The sequence below is a fragment of the Cornus florida genome, unplaced genomic scaffold (assembly GCF_030987335.1).
Source record: "Cornus florida cultivar Cherokee Brave unplaced genomic scaffold, ASM3098733v1 CherokeeBrave_3.0.0_Hap2_Chr06, whole genome shotgun sequence".
NCBI classification, from domain to species: Eukaryota; Viridiplantae; Streptophyta; class Magnoliopsida; order Cornales; family Cornaceae; genus Cornus; species Cornus florida.
This window is the reverse complement of record NW_026775576.1, coordinates 23,162,872-23,189,772: the sequence shown is the minus strand read 5'-3', so window position 1 is coordinate 23,189,772 and position 26,901 is coordinate 23,162,872. Positions and strand designations below refer to the sequence as shown.

Genomic DNA, 26,901 nt, shown 5'->3' with positions numbered 1-26,901 from the left:
AATCTGAATCTTGCATTGCATTTGCATAGATACAATCATATATATATATATATATATGGACTGTAGATATAAGTCTATAAATATATCATTTTTTTAGGTTAAAATGTAAATATATAATTAACTATACATTATGGCCAATACTTTTTGCTCTCTTTTTGTGAAACCGATTGCCCCGTTAATATGTGGGTTATACACAAGAAAGAGAGTTGGGTCTGTGACGACCCACATTGATTGGGGGGAGAAGTTGCTGGCACTTACACGTGTGGATGTCTCCTAACTGTTTAGACATATTTTGAAAACCGTGAACATGGTGAGTAATGAGTATGCAAGGCGGACAATATCTACATAACAAGACAGATCGTGACAAACAATATGAAAGCCAATACCCAGTCCGAAATGGGGAGACCTTGCACAAGTCCATGAGGGTTAGGCCAGCAAGGACACTGGGTCCCCAGAGGGGTGACTGTGATGTCCCACATTGCCTGGGGGAGAAGTTGTGCACTTATATGTGTGAATACCTCCTAGGTTCCTAACCACGTATATGCATTCTGAAATCAGTGAGAACAGAGAGTGTGCAATGCAGAAAATATCTACACAACGGAGAAGGTCGTGATAGGGTCAATACAAAAAACCACTATATTCATGATTGAACCATGGAGCCTTCACTAAAACCTAGCAAATTATGATGTGATTCACGACAGAAATTGATAATCTGTGATCATTCTATTGGGAACAATTGAATTGGTTAAATTTGTATAAGCATGGGACCGATTTGGAGACTGAAAAGACGACAAAAAACTAGAAAACAAAGATGGGCAGTGGTTGGGAAAAAAAAATAAAAAGGAAAAGGAAAAAGAAATTAGGCATTGCATTGGAAGAACTGAAATCACAACTTAAATATGTGTGTTGACTAAAATAGAAATTCATGACTGAAATTAACAAAAAATGACTAGTATGATTGAAAATTGTGAATCAAATTTAAATCAATTGATTAAATTTCTAAGAAGTAGGATTAACTAAATTTTAAAAAAATATGTTATATGAAAATATAAATGAAAAATGAATAAGGATGATTAGAAATCAAAATATTTAAAGTTTTTGTCAAAAACAATTGTGAACAGACTAGTAAGAGAATTGAGATTTGAGACTAATGTAGTACCACACATGCATATTTTTAAAGCGTGGAGACGGACTCTGTATGAAGATTGTAACTAAAATCAATGTTATATGGAATTGAATATATTTTAACACTAAATCCGTATACATATGGGTATATGTAAATATATGTAAAGGAAATATATAAATATATATAAGGAATAATCATTATACATACACTAGTATATATATATATGTATTATCATAAAAATACCAGTACCATTAAATCAAATGCGATAACTCAAGTGAGTTAATTGTTATTAAAATGTTTAAATTTGAACAAAGTTATCTTTATGTTCACATTGGGAAGTGACAATGAATGTCCTGGAGTTTAAATATTTCTTTTCCTCGTTGAACACAGATGTAACACAGCATGGAAATACTAGGCAGATTTAAGCCCAATTGGCCCAGTCCAAAGCCCAAAAACCAACCAGGCCTGGGCCTAGGATTTAGTTTCATGCTGGCACAGGCGGCAGGCCATTGACTGATCACGGCCTGCCTTTGTAATACCTAATGGCAACAGTAACCCACCAGTTCAAGGGAATATATATATATATATATATATATATCTAGTTTTATGTCATTACTAAGAAATTTAAAGTAGACCAATCATTGCAAGAGGATCAAAATCTTCAGTAAAAAATTATAGCAAGAAAGATAAAAGTAGAAAAGTAACCTGTGCTGGTCTCATTATCTTTGTATCAGGATCGTCCAAAGACTCACGCCAATGTGACAAATAACCAGCCATTCGAGGAATTGCAAACAAAACCGTAAAGAATTCTGGAGGGAAACCCATTGCCCTGATTAAAAATATTTTATTATTTTCTTTAGCAGTTGGAGAACTTTGATAGGAAACAAATGATATCTTCTGCATACCTATAAATTAACCCAGAGTAGAAATCAACATTTGGATAGAGCTTCCTCTTAACAAAATATTCATCTGATAATGCAGCTTTCTCCAAAGCAACAGCCACCTGCAAATGAACTAAGATTAACATATAGGGACACTACAGCAATATCAGGAATAAATTCATTGAAATCATGACTATACCCTTCTCACCCTCCCTCTCCCACCCCCCACCCCCCTTCTCTTTCCCATCCTTTTGGGAGGGATGAGGTTCAAATAAAAGAAACTCACATCAAAAAAATAGCAGATAAGATCACTGAACAACAGGAGAAAGTTATTTATATACCATAAATAAGTAGCTTAAATTAGAATAGAAGCATAGAACATGTTCGCAGATGTTACAATGTTTATGAATAAGCAGGTAAAGATGGTCCTTAGAACTCACAAAGCATATTTGGAAACAATATCATAACAAGGTATACTTTTATATTATGCAAAATGACTAGAAATGAAACCAAAATTCATAATAATATAAAAAAGAACAAAATAACCAAATATATTATACCCCATTGGTTCATGACTTCAACCACTTCACCACCAAGAACAATACCAGGCAGGTTCTTAATGACCCTAATCATCTGTTAATAAATCATTCATGAATAGTGTTAACTACCATCTACTCTAAAAGCTTAAGTTGTTAGAGAGGGTGTAACTTTAATATTTAAATCCTTCAACACGCCCCCTTATGCGTGGCCTTCTTTTGGCCCAATACGTGATTTTCAATTTTAATTAGGGTGATGGTAAGGTTTGAATTCGAGACCTTTTCGCTCTGATACAATATTAACAACCATCTACTCCAAAAGCTTAAGTTGTTAGAGATGGTGTAACTTAAATATATATCCTTCAACACGCCCCTCACGTGTGGCCTTCTTTTGGTCCAACACGTGTTTCAATTTTAATTAGGGTGACGTGAGGTTTGAATGCGAGACCTTTGGCTCTGATACCATATTAACTACCACCTGGTAGTTAATATGGTATCAGAGCCAAAGGTCTCGCATTCAAACCTCACGTCACCCTAATTAAAATTGAAACACGTGTTGGACCAAAAGAAGGCCACACGTGAGGAGGCATGTTGAAGGATTTAAATAATAAAGTTACACCCTCTCTGACAACTTAAGATTTCAGAGTAGATTAGTAATAAAAAAGAAGGAATATTTCACTGACCTAGAGTGTAGTGTAATTAGTAATTACATGGACTTCCCTTGCTGATTCAATAATTATACTGGCTCCTATTTGACATTTTCATTGGACAGCATTCACACAGTTTTTTATTTTAGATTTCTGCCCTTGACGATTATTATAACATTTTTGACTGAAAAGTGGAGTTAAAGTGAACATACAAGGACAAATCTAGTACTTTGTAATTAAATTTTGTTGACATGAGCATAATTTGTGTTTTGACTTGCGCTGACCATAAACTTAGGTATAACTCTGTTATCTAACGAAAGCCCCCAAAAAGAATAAAAAATACCTAAGATAAAAAAAATGGAACCAATATCTTAAATATTGGAAGCAACCCTTATATTTTGTTGTTCCAACCTTCAAATCAATAAATACAGCCTCCAATATGACTTTAAAAAATTAGAAGCTAAAGGAACTACGAGGGGAAGAATGAGTTCTACTCTAGCTAGACCTTGTTTTTTGTTTTTTGTTTTGTTTTGTTTTTTTTTTTTTTTTTCTCTCCCTAATGCAAATAGCAGTTACAACCGTTATATAAAGTTCATATCTGTTAGCATATATGACACCACGATTTATGGTATGACTTACAATAATAACAGAGATTTGACTATGCATATGTTAGCATATATGATACCACGATTTATGGTATGACTTACCATAATAGCAGAGATTTGACTATGCTATAAAATATGCCATAAAATATGCTTTAGAATAAGTTGTGATTTAATTTTGATTTGATTTAGTTTTCCTTTCTTGTAATATGAGCATGTGCTCATTTTATCTATAAATACTAGAGCTGTGAATGAGTAATTCATATCATTCAAGCCTTTACGTAATTCTCTCCTTTCTCTTCTTTTTATATAATTCTACTTGGTATCAGAGCCAACACCTTTCAACAGCCTTGCTACTTGTGCGACAGTTACCTTAGGTTGTTTGTGACATCGTGTGACGTTGCCTACACATGTTTTTCTGTGTTGCTGTTTTGTGATCGAAAACATGTATTTTTAAGTTTTACAATTTCTTTTTCACTCTTCTAGGGTTGGGTAAATTGGAATAGTTGGTTTCCAACACTTAGAAGGACTTGGGTAAAAAAAAAATTAGTTTACAAAGAGATTCCGGATATTAAGAAGGAGGTTGTCTGTCTATATATAAGCGGGCAGCGCTCCTTAAAAAAGGTATGCATTTGGATTTTTCGGGAATGGTCTGAAGAGACATTGTTATTGTTCATGGTCTAAGGAGACCCTTTGATTTATTAACAGAATTTGTGGTGTTTTTGGAGTTTTTTATTGTCGTGTGACAGATTATGGCAGATTTAGGGTCCTCGACTGTTAATTCTCTTGGCTCACGTTCTATGGGTGGTGGTTCCATTTTTCCCACCAACTCATCAAAAAATCCAGGACTTCAAATCACCACAGTGAAGTTGGATGGTTCCAACTATTTGATTTGGGCACAGTCTACCAAGATGTTCGTTGGTGGCAAAGGCAAGATTGGCTATATTATTGGTTCTGAGAAAGAGCCAGCTGAGTCAGAGAAGGCATATTCACAGTGGTTTGCAAATAATGCTATGGTTATGTCTTGGCTAGTCAATTCAATGCAACCAAACATAGCTGTTGGCTATATGTTTATGAAGACTGCTAAGCAGATTTGGGATTCAGTTCAATGCATTTATTCTCAAAGGTAGAATAATGCACGAATTTTCCAGCTGGGGCGAGATATCACCAGGATTTCTCTGGGTGACTTGACAGTTTCAGGTTACATCGCCAAGCTTCGTGCTATTTGGGAGGAGATGTCATATTATGATTCCTTCCACTCTTGGAAGGATCCAAATGATGCAATTTTATATGCAGGAATTGTGGAAAAGAATCGAGTGTTTCAGTTTCTTGCCAGGTTGAATGTCGAGTTTGAGTATGCTCGTGTTCATTTATTGGGCTTATCTTCATTCCCTTCTCTTGAGGATGCATACTCCTATGTGTTGTCAGACGAGAGCCGCCGGACTCATGCATTAGGTGTTGCTTCTGTTGATCGTTCTGCTATGGCAGTTCGGGTTTCCAACCTTTCTGAAACTTTACCATCCCAGTTAGTTCAGAGCACTACCACCGGTCCTCCTCGGGGACGACAACGTGGACGGTGTGACCATTGCGGAAAAGTTGGTCACATCAAATCTCGTTGTTATGCTCTACATGAACGTCCACCGCAACAGAAACAACAGTCTCAATCCTCTATACATTCTGTTACACAACCAGTCTCGTTGTCAACTCCTAACAACCCTGCCTCTACATCTTCTGCCACAGTTACCTTGACTCAAGCTGATTTGGACAAGTTCAAGCAATTCTTCAACCAAATGGACGCCTCATCTCAGCCAACCTCCACTTATGCCCACTCAGGTACTATTGGTATCTAAATCTTCAACACCATGGATCATTGATTCTGGTGCTTCAGACAATATGACTAGTATGTCCTCACTCTTCCAATCTTATGGTATCTGCTCTGGCCAATGCAAGGTCCGCCTTGCGGATGGCTCTCCATCTTCCATTGCTGGGAAGGGTCACATATCAGTTACTCCTTCATTAACTTTGTCAAATACACTTCATGTTCCAAAGTTAACTACAAATCTTATTTCTGTTAGTAGCGTTACCAAACAATTAAATTGTAGTGTAACGTTCTTTCCCTCTCATTGATTTTTCAGGATCTGGTGTTGAAACGAAAGATTGGCAGTGGGCGTGAAGTGGACAGTTTATACCTATTGGATGCTCCTTTGTCACCTCAAGCACATTCAGCTTCATTTTCTAATATTGTTTCATCTAATAAAACCCAGCTTATGCGTTGGCACATGCGTTTAGGACATATTTCTTTTGGTTATTTGAAACATTTATTTTCTTCCTTATTTTGTAACGTGGCAGTGTTAGATTTATCCTGTGAAACATGTCATATGGCTAAACATGTTTGTTCCAATTATCCTGCTAGTAGTAATAAATCCGCTTTAACACCTTTTGATCTTGTTCATTCAAATGTGTGGGGTCCTTGCCCAGTTACTTCTAGGCTTGGATTTCGATATTTCGTGTTGTTCATTGATGATCATAGTCGTGTTACTTGGGTTTATCTTATGAAAACCAAAAATGAGGTATACACCATTTTTAAAAATTTTATGACAATGGTTCAGACTCAATATGGTTGTACCATTAAAAAATTCCAATCTGACCAAGGTACAGAGTACACTTATGGGGAGGTACAACGGTTATGTACAGAATTTGGGATTAAGCATCAGATAGCTAATGTTAAAACTCCTCAACAGAATGGTCGTTCTGAGAGAAAGAATCGCCGCATCCTTGACTTAGCCAGAGCAATCTGCATTCGCATGAATGTTCCCCGGTCATTTTGGGGAGATGCAGTTCTTAACGCTGTTTACATCATTAATAGGACTCCTTCTAGGATTCTTAACTTTGCAACCCCACTCTCAATCTTACGTCCCAATTCATCTCCTTTTTTGATTCCTCCGCGAGTCTTCGGGTGTGTGTACTTTGTTCAACAGTTGAGGCAGACTCATACAAAGCTTGACCCCAAGGCTTTGAAGTGTGTTTTTGGGCTATTCTCACTCTCAAAAAGGTTATAGGTGTTACCATCCTCCCGGTCGTCGGCGGTTTATATCCATGGATGTTTCTTTCTTTGAGCATACACCATACTATATTGGTTCAGTTGCTTCTCAGAGTGAATGGTTCCCATTGAATATAATGGATGATCACCTTCTTCCGTCTTCAACTCCTCTACCATTACCTATTTCTTCTTCTATGATTCCTCCTCGTGATACCCCTCCAGCAGGGGGAATTGTTCCTTTTTTCACAGGTTTATGATCAGAGACAACAAGTACAAGCTTCTACTCCCACGATTGACTGCCCTGTTCCTTCTGCACCAGCTCCGCTTTCTCAAGCTATTGTTTCGCTTGATGATCGCCCCATTGCTCTTCAAAAGGGTAAACGTTCTTGTACTTACCCTATTTCTAATTTTGTTTCTGATTATGCTCTCTCACCCTCCTATCGGAGTTTTCTTGTTTCTGTTGCCTCGGTTCCTATTCCTTCTAGTGTTGCAAATGCACTAACACAACCTCAATGGCGTGATGCTATGAAAGAAGAACTACAAGCACTTGAGAAAAATCAGACTTGGGACATGGTTTCGCTTCTTATTGGATGAAAGGCTATGGGTTGTCGTTGGGTGTTTACAGTTAAGCATAATCCAGATGGGTAAGTTACTCATTACAAGGCCTGATTGGTTGCCAAGGGTTATGCTCAGACTTATGGCATAGATTATCAGGAGACTTTTGCCCTTGTTGCCAATATGAATACCATCCGTGTATTATTTTCCGTAGCTGCAATTCGATCTTGGCCTCTATTTCAGTTAGATGTCAAGAATGCCTTTCTCAATGGTGATTTGCAGGAGGAGGTGTACATGGTTCCTCCTCCGGGCTTTCGTTCTCCTGCTCATTCTGGTATGGTATGTCATCTTCATTGTTCTCTGTATGACCTCAAGCAGTCTCCTCGAGCTTGGTCTGATCGCTTTGGCACTGCTATGCCCAAGTTTGGTTTCCATTAAAGTGCAGCTGATCATACCTTGTTTTTACGTCATTCAGGCAGTGAAAGTTGCTCTCATTGTGTATGTCGATGATATTGTTCTTATTGGCGATGATACTACCAGAATTGATGAGGTTAAGAGCTATCTTGACCGTCAGTTTGAGATTAAAGATCTTGGTCCTCTACGGTACTTCTTAGGCATTGAGGTGGCTCCCTCCAAGACTGGCATTTTCATCTCTCAACGCAAGTATGTTCTTGACTTGCTTTTTGCTTCTGGTCAGCTTGGCGCTCGTCCTACTGATACTCCGATTGAGCAAAATCATCAGTTGGCTAATTCTGAGGGGGAGTTGTCAGATATTGGTCAGTATCAACGACTTGTGGGAAAACTCATCTATTTATCCATGACTCGACCTGACATTGCTTATGCCGTGAGTGTCGTGAGTCAATTCATGCAGTCTCCTCGTGCCCCTCATCTTGATGCAGCTATTCGGATCATTCGTTACTTAAAAGGGTGTCCATGCCGTGGTATTTTGTTTGCCAATCATGGTCACTTACGTGTTGAGGCTTGGATAGATGCTGATTATGCAGGATCAATTTCAGATAGGAGGTCTACTTCAGGTTATTGTACCACTATTGGTGGTAACTTGGTTACTTGACGCAGTAAGAAACAGGATGTGGTCTCTCGATCTAGTGCAGAGCCAGAGTATAGGGCTATGGCTCTTGGGGTAGGTGAGTTGCTTTGGCTGAAAACCTTGATGACAGACTTGTGCCTTCTAGTATCGCTTCCATTCTCACTCTACTGCAACAATAAGTCTGCCATTAGCATAGCAGCAAATCCCGTTCAGCATGACAAGACTAAGCATATAGAGGTGGACCATCACTTCATTCAAGAGAAGATCATCTCTGGTCAAATTTGTACTCCATTTGTCACAAGCTCTCAGCAGCTTGCAGACATTCTTACAAAGGGCGTTAGCAAGATTATATTTGAGAATGCATTGTCCAAGTTGGGCGTTTCAGATATCCACGCACCAATTTGAGGGGGAGTGTTAGTATATATGATACCACGATTTATGGTATGACTTACCATAATAGCAGAGATTTGACTATGCATGTGTTAGCATATATGATACCACGATTCATGGTATAACTTACCACAATAGCAGAGATTTGACTATGCTATAGAATATGCCATAGAATATGCTTTAGAATAAGTTGTGATTTGATTTTGATTTGATTTAGTTTCCTTTCTTGTAATATGAGCATGTGCTCATTTTATCTATAAATACTAGAGCTGTGAATGAGTAATTCATATCATTCAAGCCTTTACGCAATTCTCTCCTTTCTCTTCTTTTTATATATTTCTACTATATCATTGCCCATATATGTTACTCAAGGACTGTTATGTCCACAAATTTGGCCTCACCACAGAACCAAACGAGTCTTGTCATCTCCTGTAATTAGTTTTTTTATTACTTTTGTGATTGTAATTGAAACCCCCAATATATTATCCTTCTTTTTAAATATAAAAGTTTCTAATAGTTTTCACAAATCACAAGTAGGCTTCCACTTTTTTATTCTACAAATTCACACTACCTTTTTTAGGAAAAAAAAAAATATATATCAAAGAAGGAAGAATGACGGAAGCCATATCATCCACATTGGGTATGTTTTCCATAGCTAATAAACTTAGTTTTAAATTACATGCATTCAAGATTTTAGTGGCCATGTGTCTAGGAGTGTCTAGAAATACTGATATCCCAGCAATGGATGTCTAATACAAGTGCAACTCCTTTGTACGACTATTCGCATGTCATGGTAACTGGGGAAGGCTGAGTAATATCTAAATTGAATGTAATTCTAGCAGTAGACAAAATTGACAACCAAACATTAACACACGTCACTAAGTAAATGTTGTCCTTTGCAAAGATGCAAATCAGATTTAGTGTGTCAAACTCACCTCAATAAGAGGATCCCGGCCAACAATGGAAAAAACTTCCTCAGCTAGTTTCTTTATGACCTTTGCTCTGGGATCATAGTTTTTGTACACACGGTGCCCAAAACCTGACATCTTTCGCCTCCTAAAGAAATGAAATTGCACAAGAACATGATATATAACATAGTAAAATTACATGAGCTATTGAAACGTATATACATGACCAACCAGACATGAATTTAGATTAGCTATATGTACCTGTTCTTCACACCCTCAATGAACTCCGGAATGTTGTCAACAGTTCCAATCTCACTCAGCATCTTCAGAACAGCCTAATATAATCAGGATAAGAGAAACAAGCTTAATTACACATGATCAAGAGTTCATTCAATGTGCACAAAAGCATAAAATGTTTAGAAAGTTTAGTATCAGGTAAAAAAACTTCATCTGCACCAGTGAGGTCATTGATGCTGTCCATAGTGGAGTCTAACTTCAATAAATGGAATCAGTGTTGTGTGCTTGTCAACATACCTCATTTGCTCCACCATGAAGAGGACCATATAGTGCCCCAACAGCCCCAGCAAGAGCTGTGTACACATCAACACCACTGTAAAAAAAAAAAGAGTCAGGTAAGTGATGGAAGACTTTAAGGGTCACTTTGTTTAAACTAGACATTCAGATCATTACCTTGATGCAAGATGCCTGGCAGCAGCTGTGGAGCAATTCATTTCATGTTCTGCGTGTAATATAAAGAGAATATCTAGAACACGAGCTAGTCGAGGATTGGGTTTGTAGGTCCTATTACCTCTGCAAGTTTGTTAAGAAATCACAAATATATTAGAGGGCCCCAAATCCCATAGTGGCAGACTATAGTTGTTATGGGTCATAACATTTTAAACACAAAATAAATTCTGTCATATTAACCACAAATTCATGATTCTTTTGCAAAGATGGTGACAAAAAAAAAAAAAAAAAAAAAAAAAAAAAAAAAAAAAAAAAGAAAAAATGACACACAGAAGCATCCAGTATATAAAAGAGGACAAGATATGGCAACAGAACATACAGTGAATCTAGCATATATAAGAAGTTCTCTGAATAAGAAAGGTTGCTAGAGGGGAGAACAGGAGGCCTTCCTGCCATCCTTAAATAAGCTGCTGCTGCAATGGTTGGTGCCTGTAATTAAAAATGTGATCATGCAAACAAGATCACATATATTAAATAACCAAGGCAAAATTATGCTCAGATGAACATAGCCTCAGAGACACAGAAACCGAAGCACAAGAGAGGGTTATCAAAATATTTTTTCAACCAAACAAGCTAAAATAAAAAGAGCAAGGAAATAACCATACCTTCCCAAGTATGCGCACTATTTGCTTATCTCTAACTTGTTTAGATTTGTATAAATCTTGGCCCTATGTCAACAATGGAATTTATGATCAGAAACGCTAGATAACTACAGAACACCATTGACAAAATTCACATTCATATTTTAATGATCAATACCCGATATAACATAGATACATTTCCCAGACAAAAGCATATGATTTATATTCTAGGTGGCTTTTGTTGGCTTTTGTAATTAAGGTTGTGTTCTGGTTAAATAAACAGCAACAGGTCTTAAAAAGACATCAGCCTAACAAAAGAAAGCCAAAATAAAAAGAAGTCTGGAAGCAAATTCCCACAGTGGTGGATAACAAGATGATTTTATCCAATTTCTGCAAACATTCAGATAATTGCAAAAGTTTCCTCGATTACAGCTGCTTCCTGGTTTGTTCTCAAAGAGACAAGTTCAACTCTTTTACATATTTCACTAAAACAGGTAGAAGTGTTGGAATAAAGATCACATTCGGCATCATTATTTCCATAGTTTTAATTGATGGGGTTCCTAAATTACTGCAGTTGTAAGATTCTCCAATATTTGGTATTGGCCCTCTCCATAACCATGATTAAATGCCTCCTCGTTAGAAGCTTATGTGAATCACTCCCTTGCTACAAAAACAGTTATTATGTAACATATATAATCTTGACCACATGCTACAACCTTTAAACCTTTCTTTTCCCCCAAATGGGGTTGAACAACCTTTAAACTTCACATGGTAAGCACTTGCATCCCAAGGGAAAACAGAATGTTACACAAGATTAAAAGAATCATGTTGTACTCTTTAAAATTAAAGGTATCCTCTTGAATGTTCTCTTTAAACCATAGCATACATTCTCTCTCTCTCTCTCATGTCTTCACTGTTCACATTCTCCTCATGACAATATCAATGCCAAAAGAGAAAGAGAACGAGAGAGAGAGAGGAGAAGAGGAAGAATAATCCCACTTTTAAGTTAGATGTAAATGCAACCCCCTCCCTCCCTATTTCTCACATCTCTACTGTTCAAATTCTCCTCTTAAAAAAGCAAAGAAGGTAGTTCATTTAGTAATATTCTAAAATCTATCTTTTTAAGCTCTCTCTCTCATTCAAAAACCGGGCAAGTAATACCACAGTTTATCAGCACTGAAAGTTGTGAATAATTAAGTTGCAATTGGAAGTTCAAGACATGGCCAGTTATAACTACCCCAACAGGAAGCAAGCTGCATAATACATATCTGTATCTTTGCACAAACCTTGCTTGAGAAAGTAACAAATTGAAAATATATATATATAATCTCATAACAATTTCGACCTTCCAATGGAAACATTCATAAGATCATGAGAAGTATAGATTCTTCTTAGATGGGACTACCATCACAATAGAGCCCATGTCCTAATGCAAAACCATGAGAAGCAAAACCCATTCTTTGGAGAGCAGACAAATTGTTCACGAGTTGAAACTCTTTTCTTTCCGAAAACATGGAAGTGCATGAACTTTGAGAAGCTTGAACGTCAATTCTTAACACTATTATACATAATACAGATAACTTTGAGGAATATTTCATTATTTGTGTAACATATCATGTCTACTACTATTGAGATTAATAAAGGTCATAAGATCTTCAAAGTAGACTGACTTACTCTAAGAGCAGGATTAGCATCAGGATGAAAAATAGATAGAGCACTCATTGCACTGACAAGAACACCCATTGGGTGAGCATCATGAGGCATTGCCTGGATGATATCCTACAAAAAAGATTTGTAAAGCCATCACAAATCAAATCTTCTGTCAACTAGGTAATAAAAGCAAAGCCAGTTTTTTTATACTACCATTGCTACAAAGAATAAAATAAAATCTGTTTTGTTTCATGAAGCTCAAAAATTAATTTTTCAAGCTCATTGTTTCCATCAAATAATCCTTATAATATTAATAAAACAATTAATCTTGCAGTCCAACCTAACTTAGACAATTTTTAGTAGGGCCTCTTCCCCATTTAAATGATAAGACAACGTTTTCCTATGTTCTTAGTGCTTCATAAAAATGAAGAAAACATTGCAAGGAATATTCATGAAGAAAACAAATTGCATTCACCATCTTGAATGCAAGGTTGGGAACAAGAAAATAAAGCTGAATTCCTTAGTAAGCATACAGGAGACTTTATTGGGTTAAATTATCCACCTAAAGTGCCATGATATCGCATCTATTAAAAAAATGAGTTGTAATGAATTCTAAGACACTAAAAATATATATTCTATGTTACTTATTTATTTGTTTATTACAATTTTTTTTTTTTTTTTTGGATGAAATATATGCATTCTATGTTATGATTCATGATGACATGTGCCTTAGATTATAAAACAGACTACTAAACTTAATGAAGCCTTTGTAAACTATTTGGAATTGGGGTTGAGTACATGAATTTTGTTTCATCATTTACTCTATCTGGTGTCATAACCTCACTCAAATCATAAGTTATCATATCTTTCCTAACATTACTCAAATTATAAGCTATTAGAGATCTTGATCGATGTTAGTTTTGGTATTCCACTTCCTCTAACATTAACCCAACAGGGACTACCTCATTTATATGGGACAAAGGCAAGGATGATTATGATGAGGACGATGATGAGTTTTAGTCATGGTTGCCTTAAATCCTCTTAATTCTTGAGCATCTCTGTCTCATCAGCCCTCTAATTTAACACTTACCCCGCTCCAACTTCATCAATTAAAACGATATCATCAACAAATCACATGCACTATGGAATTTCATTCTAAACATGTTTTATTAATTCATTCATGACTAGGCAAAATGTCCTTGATATAAACCTACAATAGTTCGAAAGTAACTTGTTTCTCTCATGATTATTCTTATTCTTTAGAATATTAATGTAACTATTTGTGACTCCTTTTTTTTTATATATATAAAACCCACCTTTTTATATCTTTAGAGACTCCATCATACTTTAAATTAGTAATAACCAAATAAAAATCTCCTTTATTCTTTGTCTTTTCATTAGTCTCTTCAGAAAAATAAAAAATAAAAAATCAATAAACCGCTTCCATTGTTGACCTTCTTGGCAAAAACCCAAATTGATTGTCCCACGCTGTAGTTTCAAGCCTAAACGTTTGTTCAGTAACTCTCTCCCAAAATTTCATAGCACGAGTCACTAAGTTGATACCACGACAAGTTGTACAACTTTGAACATCTCCCCATTATTTTTATATATTGGTACTAAAATTCTTTTGCATAGCTCATAAGCCATTTCTCTTAATATTGTCTTAATAAATAACTAAATTAAACAAGACATCGTGAACATTTCCCAGCCTCAATAGGATGCCTTCTAGTCCTAAATCATTTATGTTTTCATCACTATCAATGCATTTTTATCCCCACGCACCCTAATCCCGTGACAAATTTGAATTTTCTATTCCCTTAAGGATTTTTTTTTTTTTTAAGTTTCTAATAGGATTTTCATTTAAATATTTCTCAACGTAATTTATCCAAATTTATCATCTTTCATTTATACTCTTAGATCCTTGCTCCTGATACACTTGAGATCATGACAATCTCTAGTTTCTCTCTCCCATAACTTATCAAGTTTGTATATATTCTTCTCTCATCATTTGTATCAAATTTAGAATAAAAATCGTCATATCCTGTTAAACTTAACTTCTCTCCTTCCTTCGCTAAGTTTTATTTTTCGAAGGTTTCTCTATTTCTAGTATTTTACCAAAATCTATAACACTTTCTGTTTTATGATAATTTCGACATCCTCATTCCACCAGATAATGGCCCTTAACCCTTTCATTGTTGACAAATTTGATTTTCTCCAATAATAGAGTAATCGTATTCCACATTATGTTAGTTTTATCTCTTAAATGTCATTGCTTATTTTAAAATCTTATTCCTAAATAATTTTATTTTCTCCCCTTCTTTTCCATCACCTAGTTCTTCTTTTATAATCTATGTTCTCTTTCTTAATTATACTTCAATTTTGGGAACATAATATTAACATGAAATGGAGTAATATCATTTTCTAACAACAGAAACAAGGGCTTCTTTCAGATTATTATCAACAATTGCCCTACTCCATTTCTAAGTCTATCCTGTCAGTGGAATGAAATTTATACCTTTTTTTTTGTTAGAAATTGTGTCTCAAATTCCTATTCTAAATTAGGTTTCTATTTTAGAGTTGTATTCTGAAAATTTCTTGTTAAGCAAGTTTTGGGCTCTAAGAAATTGTAATCCTTGTCCAACAAGGAATTGAGTTTGGAACTCTATAAATAGTCACCTAGGTTATGTGTTGAGACTTATGAGATTGAGAGAGATGTAATCTCATGAGGGGGTTGATGGGTAGAGGTAGTATGTGGATTGGTTGAGCAGGAAAAAACCAGCAACAAGTAGCAAGGAGATAGGCTCATGGAGTGGTACATGGTGAAAAGACATGTACGTGGTGTCGGTACTCTATTGTTGTAATATCTCTACAAATCATAGTGGAATATCTACTCATCCATGGATGTAGCCCTGAGTTTGGGTAAACTATGCATATCTTGTGTTTGTGTGTGATTGCTTTGTTGGCTTTCCATTGGATCTTTGGTTTGCGTGCTTCCGCTACCCCAACAAATTGGTATCAGAGCCAAAGGTAAAAGAGATCCAAAAAACACAAGAAGTCTCAATATGTGCTACAACAGGTTTCAGTTGTAGGTGGAGTCAATCGGCTTGATGGGTCACGATGGTCAAAAAATCGTGATGGGATACATGGTATGGAGCTCGAATAGTCAAGGTGGAGCCTTGTAGGTTTGACTAATCGAGGAGCGTACAGTGTGGACAATGATAGTTTTGCAAAAGGATCGTCAAGATTGAAGCTGCAATGAATTGCCCTGATCAATGCCGTGAGAAGCAATGATTGGTTGGATGGAATTTGAGTCGAGGTGGAGATTGTTAGAAATTGTGTCTCAAATTCCTATTCTAGATTAGGTTTCTATTTTAGAGTTGTATTATGTTAGAAAATTTCTTGTTAAGCAAGTCTTGGGCTCTAAGAAATTGTAATCCTTGTCTACAAGGAATTGTGTTAGGAACTCTATAAATAGTCACATAGGTTATGGGTTGAGACTTATGAGATTGAGAGAGATGTAGTTACATAAGGGGGTTGATGGGTAGAGGTAGTATGAGGATTGATTGACTAGGAAAAACATCGGCAACACTAGTAGCGAGGAGATAGGCTCATGGAGTAGTACATGGTGAAAAGACATGTACGTGGTGTGAGTACTCTATTGTTGTAATATCTCTACGAATCATAGTGGAATCTCTTCTCATTTATGGACGTAGCCCTGAGTTTGGGTGAACCATATATATCTTGTGTTTGTGTGTGAATGCTTTGTTGGCTTTCCATTGGATCTTTGTGTTTGCGTGCTTCCGCTATCACAACAAATTGGCATCAGAGCCAAAGGTGAAGGAGATCTGGAAAATACAAAAAGTCTCAATATAAAAACAGGGAGAATAGTTTGGAAATGATTTTCTCATATATTAATCCTTTTCTGACTTACACGGATTCCTACTTATAGGAATTACAAGAAATCTAAACTAAGAAAAGAATAACTAATTAAGGAAAATAATAACTAATTAGTTTACCTAACAAAAATACATTCCTAATTTATAATAATTGACTAATCACTGCCTAATTTATAGCTAATTTACAGCTATTCAATCTTGGTAATTACTGCCAAATATTTTTCTAATTTTCCAACACAATATGTCCTGCAATAGGTTTCAGTTGTAGGTGGAATCAATCGGCTAGGTGAGTCATGATGGTCAAAAAATCATGATCGGATACATGGCATGGAGCTCGAGTAGTCAACATGGAGCCTTCGAGGTCTGACTGATTGAGGAGTGTACAGTGTGGATAGTGGACAATGATAGTTTTGCAGAAGGATCATCAAGATTGAAGCTACAATGAATTGCCTTGCTATGATTGGTTGGATGGAATTTGAGTCAAAGTGGAGATTGTTAGAAATTGTGTCTCAATTTCCTATTCTAAATTAGGTTTCTGTTTTAGAGTCGTATTCTGTTACAAAATTTATTGTTAAGCAAGTTTTGAGCTCTAAAAAATTGTAATCCTTATCCAACAAAGAATTGTGTTTGGAACTCTATAAATAGTCATCTAGGTTATGGGTTGAGACTTATGAGATTGAGAGAGATGTAGTCGAATGAGGGGGTTGATGGGTAGAGGTAGTGTGTGGATTGGATGAGTAAGAAAAGCACTGGGGAGACACTGGTAGCGAGGAGATAGGCTTGTGGAGTGGTACATTGTGAGAAGACATGTACATGGTATTGGTACTCTATTATTGTAATATCTATACGAATCATGGTGGAATCTCTTCTCATCCATGGACGTAGCCCTGAGTTTGGGTGAACCATGTATATCTTGTGTTTGTGTGTGATTGTTTTGTTGGCTTTCCATTAGATCTTTGTGTTTACACGTCCGCTACCACAACATTTTTTCAATTTTCCTAAATTTCTATCCTATGTTTTAGTTTTTTGTATGCATGCTATATTAAACCACTTTCTAATCAAAATGGTTACCAACTTTATATATTAAACCACTTTCTAATCAAAATGGTTACCAACTTTATCTCTTTACTTGTCAATGTCTCTATATTCCAAATTCCTGATATAATTGTACTATCTTGCATTAACGTTTTACTCACGTCCGCCCATAAAATTTCAGAAAACTTTGCCCATTTTTTACCGCATCCAGCCACCCTTAGCCCATTTTTAAAAGTATCTGGAAGCTGATTTACCATTGGTAAATAATTTATCACTAACATTTACTCAAATATTCTGAGGATTCTTTTTAATATGATACGACCATCACTGGGTCTGGATTGAAGGTTAGAAGGAAATTAAAGGAGATACTACCATATCCTTTCCTCCCCTCCTACTTATCCAAATGCACTCACAAGTTTTATGTTGGCTGCCAACTACCTAATGCAACTTTCTCCTTTTCCTAGACTTGGGACTAGCTGTGTACACTAGGCACAACATAGACAAAATTTGAACTAAAGCAAATTAACAAACTAAAATCAAGATTCAGCGACACTTGTAGTTTAACTTAAACAACCACATAACCCAGGTTACATTAAACTATGGCAATACTAGCAAACCTACAAAAAAGTTAATTACTATTATAGAAAAAATTGCAGGAATTCTTTTCCGATATTTCCAAACTCCACAATTATTTTTTTTTTTTTTATATAAAATTTTCAATAAGAGCGTTCAAAAGGGGAGCACACCCACAAAGATAGAAATAAACCAAACAACCAACCATAGACTCTATACTTTCATATTATCAATAAAGTCAATAAAATCTCCCAAAGATTTACAATTCCGACCTTTGACCCAAAAAGAAAATGATCTCAAGATAGAATTCTTCAAGGCCGGAATAGGAGATTCCTCCCCATCTAATGACCACCTATTTCTCTCCCTCCACAGCCCTGCCATAAGCACAAAGCGGTCACTCTCCAAGCGTCTCGAGCTTGCAATACCACTGCACAACCTCTCCAAACCTTGAGAGTTCTCAATGTGGACCCTGGCGAGACCTCAAAAGAGAAAAAACACCAAACAGACCAAAGAACATGACCCACACGTCCTCCATTCGACTTTAAACTGATTTTTTTTTTTTTTGAAAAAAAAAAAAAAAAAACTAACTTAATTGATTGAATCAGAACACCTGGCTTGCCTTCTATAGTATCAATTCATACCTAAAGTTGGAAAAAATACAAAAAAGAAGGAATCAGGATGACATAATCGGTATTCTTGTAAATTAGATATTATGCAAATCCTTCTGATATTATGGAACCATACTCTAGTGTTTCTCTTTTACTATCCAATCAAAATTCAGATCCTGCCAATATCAATATGAACATTGTAGCAATAAAATGGTGGATTTTGCATATCATTAGATTGCAAATCATTATCATTGTCTAAGAATATATATTCAACCACAGTTCAAAATGATTTAATGCTACAAAAAAGTTCAGCTAATTGCATTAAATATAAAAGAATTAGAATCAATTCAAAAATATTGTTTTGTACAGAGAAAAGGAAGAGGACTTCTTTCGGAATGGGAAGAGCATTTTGTAACAACCTAGGCAATAATTGCTGCCAAAATCAAGGTTATGTTTACAATATTGGATTAATGGATGCATGTACCTAACAAATACTGAACAATATTAAGTTCTAACTCAAGGTCCAGAAACTGCCAACACTATTGAAGAATTTTGCCAGAATGACAGGTTAACAGGTACCCTCAGTCGCATCATATGCTCAATGCTTTCTGAGATGCTATTATTACGTTTTATGACCTAATACGAATAGACGGTCAACCAACCCACCCAATGTAAGGTAGGTGAAAAATAAGTTAAATTTTAAATATGGAATTCCATTTTTTTAGCTATACAAAAGTCATAGGTTTCTAGGAGAAAGGAAGATAAACACACCAAAATTCCCTGTGGAACTGCAGAATGTTGTGAAACAGCAAATTCCCAGTCTGCCAGCTGACTTTCAGAAGGTAAGTTCCCATACACTGCAAAAAAGAAGCAATCACGATTAGAAAGTGAAATTGAACATATAAACCATACACATGGAGCGTGCAAATGCATGGAATTGACTCTTAAAAAGAGAAGTCTAATAGCTATTAACTACTTGTTTGCCCATAAATTTCACAAGTCAATTTGTGAAAACAAACAACTTACTTATATCCTATAGACAGCACTATATTTTACTTCTTAAAAGATAGAAGTGCATAGTAATTATTACATTGAGAATTTTAATAATATTCCAAAAAGTGGGCCAAATCTACACCATTTGGACCTTCTATCATTTAAACCTTTAAATCTATTTACTACTTCACCCTTTAGATACCATATTTCTATGAATTCCTCAACCATCTTAATTTCTTGCCACTCCCTTAAATTTTAAAAGAAAGGAGAAATAGTAATCTCCTTTTACGGGCTATGTAATGATAACTTAATCTAATATCCTTGAGTTGCCCCCATCCCATTTCTAATTACACCACCTTGGTGTTCCATGAACTTTCATCTCATTTGCAACTCAAAATTTATAGGTTTAAAATGAACTTGAACGCTTAGATAATATATACCATGATTAAAGTAATTAATTTACTTGTACATATATATCATGATTAAAGTAATTAATTTACTTGTAATTGTGATTGCTTAATATATATTTTCCCCTCAACAATAAATTCTCTGTATTTGTTATCCATCAATTTTCATGAGAAAGGAGAATGAAGTTATCATCTTCTTTTGCATTGCCCTATAGCTTGGGACTTTGTTCATGGTCCAGTGGGTTATAATAATGTTGGCATGTTGAAGTTCTCCATTATTAGTACTCCTTTTTGTTGGGTGTTCGGAAAAAATTGTAAATCCATGCATGATAATGTTGATTTTTTGGACTCTTGAGTGGTTAGAGGCCCTATTAGGTCTTGTGTTGTTTCTGAGGGATGCGTTCCCCTTTTGAACGCTTTTTAATACATCTTTACTTGTCAAAAAAAATAAAAAATAAAAAATAAAAAGATAAAAAGTTATCGGTAGAATTTTAAAAAGAAGTACAAGTGGGGTGCAGGCCTAGGGTAGTTGTCACTACTTGTCTAGCTATCCAAAGCAAACTCCTCACTTTCTGTAACCTTAGAAAAAGGGGTATTTGCTTAACTTCATTTCGCCGTAATTGTATGAGTGACGAAGATAATGTGGATCATCTTTTTCTTCATTGCCCTTTATCTGGGACTGTCTGGAATTGGCTATTCTCATTGCTGAAATGGACCATGCTTGAGGTTTCTTCTCTGCTGCAACTGGCTCACTGCTTTGCTGACTGTCAGTCCAGAATCTATGTCAGGTTGTTCTCCACTACTATATCGTATTTGTGGGCCGAGATGAATAGAAGAATGCATGAGAGTCTATCAAGGTCAACAGTAGAGGTGGTTAGGCTCATCTGGTGGGAGATCTTGGACCAATCTGGTCTCAACTTGAATGATGTTAGCTTACCTAATTAATTGTTGCTTAATGTATCGCTCATGAGTTGTTGTTACTCAGTGAGGTTGTTTAGTTTTCTCTGGTTTGAAGGTGGTGTTCAAGGGTATGCCTTTGTTTGTTCTATTGTACTATATTGTTGATATCAATAAATTTTTCCACATTTACCCAGGAAAAAAAATGTCAATTTGTAGATTTATTAATTTCACAATATATTTTATTAGACAATGCTAGAGCCTAAGAACTTCGCATAAATATAAATAAACAAATCTTAACAAATAAATTTCATGGTCAGGAAGTAGTCTAAAGCTTAAGTTGGTGTCCTACTGTACAGTGGGAAACCAAAAAAAGTAAAAAATATTTTATTGTTTCCAGTAGTGCAGAACCTGATATATGTCCAACGTGGGTACGTATTAAGAAACATCCAAGAAACTTACATGGGATACAAAAATCAACTTGGATGATACAATTATGCATGATCATCAGCTTTTAATGCCTTATATTTGTGAAACATATTCTATTTCTCTCCATCGAATATATTGGGGAAACATACTCTGGAAGATACTTGTGACATTCACTTTTAACATCATTATATTTGAATAGCTTTTTTAACACTACTTACCAATAAAAAATAGCTTTTTTAACAGGTATCATGATATGTGCACTAGGAAAACTTCTTATAATCACAATTATGTTATCAAATATATACCTTGTTCCCCAAAATTATTAGTCACTAAGATAGATGTATATAAAAACTCAAAGCACGGACACTCATTTAAAATTACTCAGACTTATCAAGAAAAATTACTCAGACTTATCAAGAAAAATGAATTCTTACATAAGAGGTACGCAACTTCCAGAAAGGAACTACCCTCAGCCAACTCCTCAATCTGGTAACCCCTATATCTAAGGACACCCTCATCACCATCAATGTAGCAAATTGTTGAGCGAACAGGAGCTGTGTTAAGATAGCCTGGATCATAAAGTTTGAGCCCTTTGTCATTTTTTCCTGTTGTTACCTGTTAATTTGCAACTATAAGTGCCATGTACAAATTTTGAAAGAAAAAAGAAGTCAAATCAGGAAATACATAGATTCGCTGATATGATATATTCATCACGTGATATACAATGAATAAGCCAACCCCCATATTTTCCCGAAAAAGTAAAATAGTGAGTGGGAGAACCAAAAATAAGGTCCTTCATAATCCTTGGTGATTGAAACCAAGTCTAATCAGAATTCACAATATAATCAATTTAAAATCACAGGATAGGCAAAACATTAACCTCCTCATTTGGTTGCAAATGAAACTTTGAAAATGAGAAGCAAATTATAAACTTTATGTTTCATGTTTTAAGGGGCCATTGCCTGGTGCAAATGTAAAAGCTATGAGAACAGCCAGTTTGTGCAAATAATGCCAAAGGTTATGTTTATTTCCATTCTTGCCCTTCAAGCACTGCAGCAAAACAAGAAATGAATAATGGTCCTTATGGGGCCATTGCTTGGTGCAAATGTAAAAGCTATGAGAACAGCCAGTTTGTGCAAAGAATGCCAATGGTTATGTTTATTTCCATTCTTGCCCTTCAAGCACTGCAGCAAAACAAGAAATGGATTATGGTCCTTATGTTTTATGTTTCAATCTGAATTCATCTTTTTTCCCTGAATACAATCCAAATTCATGAAAAAAGAGAGAGAGAAAATTAACACTTTAAAAAAAATTTACACCTCAGTTAGCTCAATTAGGTAGAGTTTCTAGTTTTTAGAAGTCCCAAAAGATGCAAAACAAAATATCCCCATTGATGTTTCTTTTTCTTTTCTCGCATTTTCTCCATAGCCAAACAACATTAATATAGTATTATCATTATGGATGTGTTTCTTTTTCTTTTCTCGCATTTTCTCCATAGCCAAACAACATTAATAAAGTATTATCATTATGGATGTGTTGTTGGGAAGATCTAGAATTGTGGATTTGACAAACCCTAGGATTCTAACATCATGAGATTAAAAATCCTGTGATTTGTTAAATATCTTGTTCATTTGAACTTGGAATTTCAATATTATGTTTTAATTTAGTTTGACTATCTTTTGTAAGATACGGACTCAAAAATTTTAAACATTAGTATTTTTTAGCATATTAGATCACATATCTTAGAAAATGGTTTTTTTCACATATTTTGTATATGAAAAAAAAGATAAAATATGATATGAACATAGTTTTTTCAAATCAATAGTATTTAGTTGTATTAACTAATAGTCATGCATGTTGAATTCAATTGGGTGTATCCAAATGCCTAAGCAAAACCATAGTTATTCTAATACACTAAGTCTATAGTTCTTGACAACTATTTAGTTTAATATTAGTGTAAATTGGTTGGAAAATAGTAGCATTTAAATTGTAAACATATTAGTTCAATGAGAATAACTCTATGAATAAAACTATGCCTATCCACAGCATGATTTTGGTCAAATAAAACAAGTGTCACTAACATATTAGTTTGGCTCTCAAATTTGAACACCTACTTCTATTTCAGTCATAATACTCCTAAGTTTCATTTTAGAGGCTTCTAAAGCAATGGTACATGTACAGCATGCATTTTCAATAATACTTTTTTCACTATTTTTGAACTAAGAACGCCTCCTTAAGTAATTCTTTTAAAACACTTCAAAAGTATAGACAAATTAAACTCAAACCATTTCCAATCTCAAGGTGTTACGATTTATTGATTATTTACTATATCAGATCCCATGTGATCGAGCTAGCTCAAACATTTGTCAAATCCCATGTGTTTTGCAAGGATTTGAGAATCCCTCAACCCTCAACAGAGAGAAGAGGATTTATTCAATCACGTAGTGCAGGCTCCTACAATATGGCACCCTTGGGGCAATCTATATCTGAAGGCCTAACGAAATCTAGATAATTTCAGGACAAGTGCATCATTTGTGAGAGATGATTTTCCCAGCATTTGTGAAGAAAAAAACAATCAGAGGAACTATGAAATCTTATTCTGAAATCCTGATGAAAAAGAAATTATCTAACAGAAAAACCAAATGGCTAAAGATGAATAAACTCAAACCCAAACACAATCAAACAACAATACAACACAACAACATAAACAACAATTAAAAGTTCTAACCCAAATTGGAAAAACCCTTGATCAGATCAAAATTAAACCCACTTCACATGGAAACAAAGAACAAATTACGAAAATAATATCAATCAATTACAGCTTTTAAATTTACCTTCTTCAAATCGGTAGCTTTGATAGTTCCTTCTTCAGAGACCTGAACTTGGTACTTCTTACCAGTTCTCTCATCGATGATTGTCAACGAACCCTTGAGATTTGGCGGTGGTGCCACCATCGATTGAGATGAGACGCATGAGGTCTCCAAAATTGGCGAAAATGAGTCTGATTCAATGGAAGCAGAGAGATGAGCTGATAGCACAGCCAAGCGTCCTCGAGCCAACATTGACGAGTCCACACTCTCCATTTCTCTGTGCGATTCGAAACCCTAATCTGTTGCAGCTACACAGTGATGAACAAAGCTTCTTCTCTCTATCACTCTCCTTGAATTAAGCTTCTTCCAAGTCCCAAGTCCTAACCAACTGCTTCTGCTTGCTTCGCGCACTGAAAAGATGCATATGCAGTTATATACACGTATTAATGCTTAATACACGAAATTGCGCGCATATATATATATATATATATATATATGTAGAGAGAAAGAGACACACACAAACTACACACTGTATAATACCTATAGATATATTTGAATATGTAAAATGATTTAGGACGATGCTCGTACATAACTATCGATCTTTAAGCATGGAAAGGTAAATAAGAAACATAGATAAGGCACTGAATTTATTTCTAAAAATAAATATTTTATAAATAATGTGTTTATAATTGGATCATATTTTGAAATTATCTACTTATTTTGTAGGTCTATTTATTTGGCCAACAAAAATTTTATTCATTTAGGTTCGTTTGTTTGAATGTAAAATGCTTTTTAAAATATTTTTTTTTGTTTTGAAATTTTTAATTATTGTAAAATATTTATCAAGAAAAACTATTTAAATATAATAAAAATAATTATTTATTAATTTTTCACCGAAACTTTATTAATGTAATTAATAAATATAAATATAGGTCCATTCTTTAGTATCAAAAAAACAAATACTCTTTGAGTCGGATAAATCTGACTTTAAAAAACATACATCTGAGAATTATTTTTAATTTTCTTTTTAAAAGTGGAAAGAAATAGGATAGATCTACATATGGACTTATTACATAAATAAGAGATTACGTATGTACTACATATATTATACTACTACTATATATATTACAAATATGTGTGATGCAATATGTTAAGAACATTCATGCTTCGTAATTGTAGGGTGATTTCCTAAAATTTGATAATCGACGGTGATCTGGCGGAGAGAGTCAGAGATTGAAAGGTGGACGTAATCACACAGAATATAAACTGCTCTCCACTTGGCTTTACTCGAAAACGTGTGCAGATAAGGATGACGTACACGTCATTAAAAAGTCGTAGACGTATGTAACTTGTATAGTAGGTATTTCTATACCTTGAAAAGCTCAAAATTTGTGTTCATTGCCACGCTATGAAGATGACCCACGATGGAGTGGGACCACACCTTTCCTATTTCGAAGAAAACTGACCTTAACAATTAATTACTCTATATTTTCTTTTCAGAACAAAACAGGAACTGAAAAGGAACAAAATATAAACTGTAATACCTATATGTATATAAATATATATATATATATATATATATATATATACACATATTCTTTTTAGTTTATAAGACTAGAAAGTAAGAATATTTACTACTGTTTTTCAATTACCAACACCAAAAATTGCCGTTTAATTAAAAAAAAAACTATTTAAATTGCTTTAAAAAAATTTACAAGCTTTTAGATTCAGTAAATTTTTAGATAATGTTGAGATAGTCTTGATCCATTAACAATCGGTGGACTAGTTAAATACAGACTCTTGGATCGAGGAAATTGACATATAAAAGTGTATTAATAAATTACAAAGTTTTATAATAATAGGGTTTTCATTGAATTAGTCCACCAAGTGTCAAATAGACCAAAACCATCTAATAATTTCTCGCCTGTTACAAATATTCATTAATAGTCCGTTCGGTAGGAAGGAAAAAAATTGAATGGAATGGAGAGAAGAAAAGATGACTGAGACATCCTCAGGGAAGAAATTAAGTTTTTTTCTCTTTTTGTTCAGTTGGATGGAGGATAATGGAAAAAACTGACAATTTAATTTAATCAGTAAGATAAAAGGAAAAATAAATTTTTAAGTTATTTTTACCATTAAACCAATTCCTTACTTTATTTATGGGACTTATTAAATATTTATGAAGGGTGATATAGTAGTTTAAAACTTCTATAATAGGCTTACTTGTCTTCTTTCATATCTTGCGGAAGAAAATTTTTGAAAGAAGAAGGAGGACTCATCCTTCTCTATTATCCTTTATTTCCTTATATCATCTCTATTGAACGAATGAAATTTGTTCCTTTCTTACTATTTTCCTTCCACCACTCCTCTTTTTTCCTACCGAACATAACATAAATAAAACAATGTTTGGGTTCAACCCATCCATCGTGTTAACGTGGCCCAATAGATCTAAATCAAGTGTTCAAAAGCAAAAGTTAAGCAATGCCTAATTTAATTTTAACACTTTTTACAATTTTATTGGGTCACATTAGCAAGTTGAAAG

The 26,901-nt window shown here is 34.8% G+C and overlaps 1 protein-coding gene across 1 annotated transcript in view; it reads right to left on the bottom strand.

Moving 5' to 3' along the window:
• Positions 1–24,814, bottom strand: part of LOC132311191 (citrate synthase, glyoxysomal) — a 29,816-nt gene extending 5,002 nt beyond the window's left edge. The window contains exons 1-12 of the mRNA XM_059808982.1: positions 24,384–24,814; positions 21,984–22,164; positions 19,595–19,680; positions 12,736–12,840; positions 11,086–11,148; positions 10,800–10,909; positions 10,424–10,543; positions 10,268–10,343; positions 9,995–10,068; positions 9,761–9,881; positions 2,032–2,129; positions 1,832–1,955 (exon numbers count right to left, since the gene is read on the bottom strand). Of these exons, the coding sequence (XP_059664965.1) occupies positions 1,832–1,955; positions 2,032–2,129; positions 9,761–9,881; positions 9,995–10,068; positions 10,268–10,343; positions 10,424–10,543; positions 10,800–10,909; positions 11,086–11,148; positions 12,736–12,840; positions 19,595–19,680; positions 21,984–22,164; positions 24,384–24,632 (1,407 nt within the window). The 5' untranslated portion in view covers positions 24,633–24,814. The remainder of the gene's footprint in view (positions 1–1,831; positions 1,956–2,031; positions 2,130–9,760; positions 9,882–9,994; positions 10,069–10,267; positions 10,344–10,423; positions 10,544–10,799; positions 10,910–11,085; positions 11,149–12,735; positions 12,841–19,594; positions 19,681–21,983; positions 22,165–24,383) is intronic.
• Between the last annotated feature and the right edge of the window lie 2,087 nt (positions 24,815–26,901).